The 9,894-nt window shown below is 23.4% G+C and overlaps 2 protein-coding genes across 5 annotated transcripts; one reads left to right on the plus strand and one right to left on the minus strand.

Moving 5' to 3' along the window:
• Positions 1 to 311: 311 nt before the first annotated feature.
• LOC112681875 lies at positions 312 to 5,173 on the plus strand. 2 transcript variants are annotated; one of them, XM_025552210.1, is made up of 10 exons: positions 312 to 484; positions 1,884 to 1,913; positions 1,977 to 2,126; positions 2,189 to 2,396; positions 3,082 to 3,805; positions 3,863 to 4,048; positions 4,130 to 4,250; positions 4,392 to 4,622; positions 4,699 to 4,810; positions 4,881 to 5,173. In XM_025552210.1, the coding sequence occupies exons 3-10, from the start codon at positions 1,991 to 1,993 to the stop codon at positions 5,107 to 5,109; spliced, it is 1,947 nt and encodes a 648-aa protein (XP_025407995.1). In that variant the 5' UTR covers positions 312 to 484; positions 1,884 to 1,913; positions 1,977 to 1,990; the 3' UTR covers positions 5,110 to 5,173. The 2 variants fall into 2 exon arrangements, with proteins under 2 accessions (XP_025407995.1, XP_025407994.1); XM_025552209.1 differs by lacking the exon at positions 1,884 to 1,913.
• Positions 5,174 to 5,999: 826 nt separating this feature from the next.
• LOC112681876 lies at positions 6,000 to 9,894 on the minus strand. 3 transcript variants are annotated; one of them, XM_025552214.1, is made up of 5 exons: positions 9,809 to 9,894; positions 9,357 to 9,576; positions 7,309 to 7,430; positions 7,089 to 7,212; positions 6,000 to 7,025 (listed from the first exon to the last, which is right to left on the minus strand). In XM_025552214.1, exons 2-5 carry the CDS (start codon positions 9,514 to 9,516, stop codon positions 6,220 to 6,222), a joined length of 1,212 nt encoding a protein of 403 aa, XP_025407999.1. In that variant the 5' UTR covers positions 9,517 to 9,576; positions 9,809 to 9,894; the 3' UTR covers positions 6,000 to 6,219. The 3 variants fall into 3 exon arrangements, with proteins under 3 accessions (XP_025407999.1, XP_025407998.1, XP_025407997.1); XM_025552213.1 differs by having other exon boundaries at positions 9,642 to 9,878; XM_025552212.1 differs by having other exon boundaries at positions 6,001 to 7,025; positions 9,698 to 9,878.

The raw sequence follows: 9,894 nt of genomic DNA on the forward strand, positions 1-9,894 counted from the left end.
TTATTTCGCACTCTGCTATATTTAACAATAATTAAAAAAAGTATGCAAATGCTAGAACTCCCTAAGCCTATATATAAGAATAAGACAACTTTAGCTAAGTACAAAACCCTATACAGATTTTACAGGGGTTGTAACTGATGTTAGTACATCTGCCGAATACCCGTTTTGGATTTTGTGCTCCAACCACGAATTAAAAAAATATGATCATGATTGTGTGTGATTATATGATAACATTTTATCATACATTTAAGGCTATGTTCAAATGTTTCATTGGAAAATCTACATTAATTTAAAATTTAATACTAAACATTTTTTTAAATAAACAACCGTTTAGTTTTAAATAATGTTTTATGAGTTAATTAAAACGATATCTTTAACAAATTAATTGATTCTCATTCCTATATATTTACACGTTTAATCATGTCTGTAATTATATTGATAAAGGCATCAACGTTTTGATCATCTGCACCATATTTACTTTATGGTTTGTTGAAGGATATTTTTTTTTGTATACATTTATAGATTAATTCACTCGCCTGTTCATAATATTAATTATGATTTGAGTCCAATATAAGTAATAGCATGTATAATTGTTAATAATTTATTTTAAATGTCTAATGAGGCTTATATTAGTATATTATAATATATACTAAAAAGAAGATATAAAATGATATACCCAAATGTTCAACTATCAAATGAAAAACTTTAAAACAATAAAATAGGAAATATGCCATTATACCATTCTATTATTTGTATTGTGACAATTTCCAAATTATTTGTACTTTCATGGAATTGGACCAAAACATTTTTTTCTATTATGCATAACATTCTAACTATATTCTATTATACAATATTATAACCAATTTATAATATACATTTATATTATATATTTTAATCAAGAGATAGGCGATATAGACCCATGCCTAGGGCTGTATTTTTCCTGGACAATTTTTATGTATAAAAAAAAAATATTTGATAAAATATTTACACGTAAGGAGCGGCAAAAACTAAATTTTGCCTTTGTTTATTAAACACTTAAGCCGGGCCTAATTATAACATAAAGTAATCTTCAGGGCTAGGATTTGTATGCAACAGCATGTTTTTTTTGCGACTACTGATAATTGATTTTGTCAGTAATGTCCACGAATTACCTCATGATGAGATAAATGGTGGTATTTTTATTTTGCATATTTTTGCATATTTTGGATAAAATGCATATTATTGCATATATTGAATAAAATGAATATTATTGCATATTTTGATTATAAAAATGCGAAAAATCAATGTTTTATAGTATATTTTGTAATTAATATTTATAATTAATTAATATTCCGTATTTAATTTTAACCCCGCTGATTAGTATGAAACTTGGTTTTCTTGTCAAACATAAATTTTATTTTAAATTATTTTATTTTATTTTATTTCTTAATTATAATAACATAAACAGCCAACCACTGATGCATTTCAATAAATAAATATTTTTTTTGTAACATTATTTTTGTATTTATCTTATAAAAATTTAAATGTATATTTTTGCATATTTGGTAAATAAAATGCATATTTTATAATTTGTTATTGCATACAAATCTTAGCCCTGGTAATCATTAATGTAGTTAGATTTTGGTTATAAGTTACAGAAACTCTAAGATATTTAATAAATAGCCTAAAATTGATGGATTACATTAACAAACAGTTATTAATTAATTATATTATTTATTATTATTTTATTATTTGTATTTATATTAATAAATAATTAACATTTCCCTGTATTATATTAAATTTATAATTTTCTAAAAGTTCTGTTATTTCAGTTGTAATATTAAAAATATAACAAGTCAAAAAAATTAATTTAAATATTTCTAAAGAAAATAATTTTTGTTTAGAGGAATTTTAGAAGTCAATTTATGTAATTGGTAATTTATTTATTTGTGTATCTAGTGTAATTGTAAACATATTAATTTTTATATTATTTTTAGAAGACAAAAACATTATGAATAAAGTTAGCAAATATATTCAGTACCTGAAAAAAATTTATTTATTATCAAGAAATTTACATATACAGCATAATGTAGTACAAAGACATGCATTTTCAACAAGGATTTCAACTTCAATTTATTTTCAATCATGTATTATAATTTATTATTCATTATTCATAATATATTTGATTATAATTTTTATCATATCACAGATCTTAAAACAATACGACATGCATCAAGCATTGGTCAAAGTGGTTATTCTAATATTCTTGCTACTAATGATGTTTTATTAACAAGTATTATGAATGCAAATAAAACAAGTGATATATTGGAAATGTTACGGCTTCATAACTCTGTGATGACTACACCACAACATTTGCAAGCATTACTTTCTTTATTTACCTTACACAAAAATAAAAGGTGATTATTAAAATATTATTAAATTTAATTAAAACATATTTGTATTCCATGGTAACTACAACAGGGTTGCAATAATCAAAACGATATTGGGGAAAGGGGTCTATCCAAGGGCTATATGATTACCTATGACTTGAAAAAAAAAAAATCAATTTTTTTGCAATTTAAATTTTGGAATTTATTTTATCAATACATAATTAAAAAATTTAACAAATACCATACAATTATTATTATTATGTATATATATATATATAATTAAACAGTTACATATTAATTTCAAAAATTGAGTTTTTTTTTTAAACATACATATAATTAAATCGCGATGTAATATTTCTCAAGACCTTTTTGGATTACTATGTTTTTCAGATTAATGTGACCCTACTGTACAAATATTTACTATAAATCCAAAAATATAATTTTTTACACTGTTTAAAAACAATTTAAATATTTTTTTATCTTGTTTGGTTGTACTTAAATTAATTTAAATGATACTACAATATTAACCATACCATATACACTAAGGTTAAAACTTTCAAATTTTAGTTTTTTTGTTATAATTTTATTTCTGTATTTATATAACTATTTTGTTTTTTATTAAAATTTAAACTTTAATCAAATGTAAATGTTTACAACTCAATTTTTTAATTAAAATACTTCCCTTATTCCAGTAATAACTATTATTTTTCAGTAATGAACTATCAAAAGAAGAACTAATACGAAGTCCAGAATTTACAGCATTGTGTCATAAACTTCAAAGTCGTTCAAGAAATCTTGAACTAAAAGACGTCATTAATTGTGTGAAATGTTTATCATATTTGGGTGTATCAGTGAACAGTAACATAATGCAAATTATGTTACAGTTAATAAGTAAAATGATAAATGATATGTCATTACATCAAATTACTTTTCTTCATTTTTTACTAAAAGATTTATCATCTTGTCCTTTGGTTGATGCTTTAAAACTTGCATTGCCAATAGTTTTTGAGACACAAGTAAAATATAAACTAGAAGACAATGTGTATTGGCAAATAGAATTCCTAAACTATATAACTAAACAAAGATTATCTCAAGAAACGTATGACTTTGTTATGTCAAAAATTATAAGAAATATTGATTTACTCAATTATAAAATGATCAAAACTTTATTATTATGTTTGTACTACAAAGATTATTCAACCGAGAAATATATTAATGTAGTTAATAAATGTTTAGACATTTATTTAGATCATATAGAATTAGTAGGTAATATTTCAGATATTGAAGCTCTTTTGACTAGAATGATAAATAAATATTTATATGATTCTAAAGAATTTTATAATGAACAATTTATAAATAAAATCATTGCATACCTAATGAAAAAAAAAATGAAATTTGAAGAAATAGGATTTGTAATAAAGAAATTGAATAAAATTGTAAGTCATATAAATGTATGATTTATAGTTGAATTAATACATTTTTTTTAATTTTAGGGATATGTTAATCGTGAATTACTTGATTACATGACTGCTCAACTAATCAATGATCATTCAATTTTGAAGCGAAGTAGATTTAGTAATTTACTATCATATATTGCAGGGTGTGCCAATGCAAATCATATTCCACATGGTTTCATTGAATTAAAACCTTATATTTTAGAAAGACTTAACATTCAAAAGGTAATTGTTAATAAATAAAAATTTAGTTAATTTAATTTTATAATATATATTTTTTATATTCTTATATTTATTTACTAATAGGATGTTATAGAATTACCATGGCTATTAGTGGCGTTTGATTTAGCTGTTTTGGATTGTTGGTCAGAAGAACTATTAGAAAGAGTTTTTTCAAGAAACTTTCTGTATGGATTTCTTAAACGGAGTAATGATGCATTTTTTTTAAATACTTAACCTTGGTTTTATTCACCTTCTGAAAATATTATCTATGAATTAAAAATTATGTTTTTCTTTAAGTTATTATAATTCTATTTCACTTTTAATAATTTTTTGTATCTTTCTATAGGTGATAATGTACTTGATTACATTATGTTGCTTAAACTGTACCAGGCTACTGTGACTCTATACCCTGGAGGTTACAAAGGAAATTTGCCACCAACAGATATTTTAGAAAAAGCTATTAATTTGAATCAGCAGAATTTAGACAACTTTCCACTAAAAGCTGCCTTAGAGCACGGTTTGGGTGGAGAGGATTATGTGCTTACAGGCGTAAAAAGCAAGTTAGGACATTTTATTGGTTCGTAAAATTTTAAAATATTAAATATATTTTTTAACAGTAGTTTTTTACTGTGATTCAATACATTTGATTTCAGATCATTTAGTGGTAATGAGACCTGGTGGATATTCTGTTGCTATTAAAAAGGAAATAAAAACTGACAAATCAAATGTATTTTTGGAAAACATTGAGTTTAATGATAATTTAGTGTAAGTAAATTCATTCACTTGTTAATAATTCTGTCAAAGAATGATGTATAATATTTTGTTTTATTTTTAGAATTGGCATATTTATTTACAAACCAAATAATTATGTTATCAATTTAAATTGTTTAAGAGGACCTTATATATTGACAAACAAAACAATTGAAGCTTTGGGTATAGTAGTATTACCTATATCCATGGATGTCTGGAATGGACTTATTGATTATGAAAAGATACCTTATATAATGAGAGAATTGCAATCTAAAAGTAGTATTAATTTAATAGAAAAAAATTTGGTACATTAAACCTTAACTGTTGTATTTAGTTCTACATTAGTATATTTAAAATAAATGTTGTCTTGTGTGTATATTTTATATATTACATTTTTTTTTTTTTTGATAATTTCTTAATTTTATTTTCAAGATGTAATTATGATTTACTAAATAAAAAAAGTAAATATTTTATTATATAAAATATTTAAACACATTGACTGCTACGTTTATTTTAGTGAATTATTTATTTGGTAACTATATTATTTTATAATGAAATTACAGTTATAAATTCAATAATGATTAAAAAATATCTGTTTAAAATTATGTTATTTGTGATGCATTATGTACCATTAAAAAATACAACTAATGGATAACATTTACTCCTACTGCAGTTCCATAATAATATTTTATTTTATAATATTTATTATATTTTGCTGTAGTTAACTAATTTTAATATCTTTACGATAAATTATAGTTATAAGTTGAATTTTTGATTAGCCTTTTCACAAGTATTACATTATTGTTTGTTATTGTTAACTACTTATCTTTGTTTAATATTCATGTTTGTAAACAAAATTTTAATATAAATTGTATAAATCTTAGTAAAAATAAACCCAGCCTGTGGAAGTATAAATAATATTAATAATAGTAATAATATTGTTAAAATACTTGAGTGGGTTTAATAATGGTCAAAACTAACATAAAAAATGTTTGAAAATAATTTTTTTCAGATGGTACAGTGAGATTTTAATGACTTAAAGAAAGCACAAGTCACTAATATAGATAACAAGTTGAGAATATTTGTAGGACCAAATAAACTAGTTAAATTAAAAATATTAACACAAACTGATTTATCAATATTTTTATTAGAAGTATGAAACTTGATGCAGAGTAAGTAATAAATTGTTAAAAATATTTTTAGGTTTTAAAAGAATTGACAAATATAATTTGTAAAAGATACTGAGAATTATTAACAAACAATTTACATCATTAAATAACTGAGTGTAATGCTATAAATAAAAAAAGGGCAACTGTGTTAAAATAAAATGACCAAATGTATAGTTACATATATATTAAATTTTGTAAATAAATTTTAATTTATGAGCTTAATATGATTTCTTAATTCTTTGTAGTAGTACATTATTATGAACTTTTGTTGCTACAAGACCGCCTACCTAAAGGTACATCAGGAGATTGTTGAACAACCAAAAAATCAGATGTCACTCTTCCACGTGTTTTGCCTTTAACTTTATTATTTGCTTCACTTTTATTCTGTACTGGTTGTTTTGACTTTGATTCCATGAAAGCAGCTATTTGTTTTTCAGACTTCAATCGTTCAATTTTAATTTCTGGTAAAATAATTTCAACATGATGATCAAATTTTATACAAGCTTTTTCTAGGGCAAGTTTAGACTTTAAGTCTTTATCACCAGAGCGTAAGTTTGATTTTCTACTGATTGATTCTGGTGTAATGGATCGATTTGATGTTTTACCTCTCAGAAGCTCTGGAGTTATTGACCTAGAAGAGCTATCTGAAATAGTTAAGTCCATTAAATTATTTTTATAACTCGTATGCGGCTTGCTATTATCAGAGCTAATACTAGACTCGGACACATTACGACTTTTTCTTTTTCGGATACTTATATTTGAAACTTTATCATTTTTCTCTAGTTCCTTAGATCGATTTGATGACTTTTTATTACACAGCTTATAATCTTTGGTCTTGTTAAGCTCACAAGATTTATTATTTACACGTAACATTTTTTTTTTGTTTGATGAATCATCTTCAAGATCTTTATCATAAAGTTTGTCATAGGCTCGCAATGATCTTCGAGTTCTAGCAGGTGGTTCATCAGATCCAACTTCACTTATTTCAACTGAGGACATAGAATTAGACTTCCTTCTTTTAATACTAACTAATTCTTTCCCCCTATTAATTTCATCAAATCCTAAAAAAATATTAAAACAATAAAAATTATAGAAAATAAAAATAAATAGTTTTAATAACTTACTATCTTTATATAGCCTTTTTCTATTCATCTCATGAATTTCATTAAGTATTAAGGGTCCATATGCTGCTGGTAAATTAAAATTAACTATCCTAGTAGCTGCAGAACATATATCTTCAAATTTGTCCTGAAATTTTAAAAATGATTACTCTATGACAGTCAAAAAAAGTACATAGATATAGAATCTAATTATAAAATATTTTAATAAATGTTAATTATTTACAGCAACTTCAATATCCCATTTGATATTTAAATATTGCCATATGTAAAGAGTTGATACATAACAATTTAGTTCTTCAACCATTCTTTCTCTAATCAGAAGTACATTCAAATGTTTATTCATTCCTGTTAAAAAAAGATTCAATTTATTATTAATTTAATAGCAAAATCATATTTTTTAATTATACTTATATCAATGAGAAATATTTTAACATAAGATAAAACATTATGCTGCAAAATGCATCTTAAAAGTCCTTTATAAATATCCTCAACAAATAAAATAGTAAATAAAACAAAATTTAATTTTTACGGTTCAATAATGACAATAAACATATTACAGAACAGGTAAAATTCAATTGAACTATTAAATACATTATGTGATATGCGTTTGTGTATAACAAAGAAGTTAAATCAAATTAGTATAAATTGATAAAACCAATACTAAACATAAAATTTATACATAGTTCTTTATATAAATTAAGGTATTATATGTATTAAAAAAAAAAATAAAATAAACATCGAAACAAAATTTGTTGTTTTTGTAACATTAAATTAGTAAACACCTAATATTAATTTAATAATAATTCATTATAAAATCTATTTTATTTTTTTATTACGAGAAAAAATATTAATGTTTGTTTAACAATTGCTTTTATGTTTTAAAAAAATATATATAATTTTACTAAGCATGTAATAGAACAATAAAACAGGTATTGTAATTTATTATAAAATCTGTATAGTTTCATAATATTATTTTTGCAAAAACTTATGCCTATTATTTCTACTATTGTATATATTAAAATTAAAGTTTTGATTCAGTTTGTTTATAAAATAATTAAAACTTAAACATAAAAATGATATATTTAATAGTTTGAAAAAAAATTACGATATTGTATAAATAAACGTCAGTGAAAAATTAACACTTCCTGTAAATAATGAAAATGAAAATGTTAAGTTAAATGTTATAATCAGTGCTTGCAATCAATTTCAAAATCGATATCAAAAACATTATAAATCAAGACTGTATTAAAAACTGAACACTTAATCGTAAAATATAAAAAACCAGTATACGGAATCAAAATCATAATTTCTTAAAACTGATATACAAAATGCAAACCAAAACCGAAATGTTTTTAATTGGTTTCAAGCCCTGGTTATAATTGAAGACATTTTTGATTATTTACATGAAATTCATATTTTTATTGGACACGAAGGTAGATATTTCATGTTGTACGAAATAAGTAAGTTATAAAATATTATTCAATGTAATATTTGAAAAAAAAAGTTATTGTGTAACTCTAAATTCCATAATAGCCTAGTAAGTACAAATAAAAAATGCAACTATAATTAATTCAGCTTAAAATAAATAAAATATTGTTTTTTTTTCTTTTTTTTTTTTATTAGAAATTTTAGTAAAAACTTTTACAGTTCAACAATTAAAATATTAAATGTACATAAAATATTGTTATAATTACATTTTAAATCGGGTTTTAAATTTAGATGAATTCTATATTTTAACAGAAATCAAGCTAAAATTGTATAGAATAACTAGGTATTCTATGAATTAACTAGTTAACTGTTAATTTTTACGTATTATTTAACACTGTAACATTCAAAAGCAATTCATGAAATATCTAGTTATTTCATAAAATAACTGAATTCAACACTTTAATTGTAACAAATATAATCAATCTAAAATGTAGGATTTAATCAAAAGTCTTTTGATTTCAATAAAATTACTGTTTTTGGTAGATAGGAAAAATGGCTAAATTACTTGCAATATATACAATTAATAAAAGACAGTAAACTTTTTTATACCAAAATAACTAATTATATTGTTGTTTGTTTTAGGACCTAAAATACTTTAACTGTACTTTTGCATTTATAAACCAGTTATTCTCCATCTACTAACAACATCCAATGATGAATGATTTATTTAATAAATAAAAATATTGATTGAAAAAGGCCTATATTTGATATTTTATTAGACAAACATAATTTAAAAGAATGAACAAAAGAAATTATATGATTAAAACAGGAATGATGGCTTACCACAAGGTTTCAACCCAATCATGTTGAACAACAAACTCGCTTCAGTTCTTTTGTTCCAATGAAAACTCTTCGGTACTATCGATTGGACAACAGGCTCTGCTTTGCCTGACTTGCCATCGATTACAGACTTCACCGCTTTGACCGCTGACTGGTAAGACATGATGACGATGGAGATAAGAGTGTTAATCACGTACAACTGAGAAAGTTGGTTTCAGCAACGCTGTCAAATGCAAGTAATGAAAAAAATAATGAAATTTACATAACTACACAGACCTAACAACACACAATGAGAGTGTAGGTACGAAGCACCGCTATCATTGTTTCTTCAAAATAACCCTCACTTGGGATTTGGATCGATGTATCGATTTTTTGATATCGGTAAGTTAAATATCGCTGTATAAGTGTTATAGATTATAGATTTGTAGTTAATAGATAATCAATTAAGTATAAACCTTAGGTTGCAGAGACGAATTAAGATGGGTCGGTCTATTCGCAGTCAATTTAAACACTACGTTATCATTTTGTTGTTATCACCCAA

Source organism: Sipha flava, unplaced genomic scaffold (genome assembly GCF_003268045.1).
Source record: "Sipha flava isolate LNK unplaced genomic scaffold, YSA_version1 198_pilon_pilon, whole genome shotgun sequence".
Classification (NCBI taxonomy): domain Eukaryota; kingdom Metazoa; phylum Arthropoda; class Insecta; order Hemiptera; family Aphididae; genus Sipha; species Sipha flava.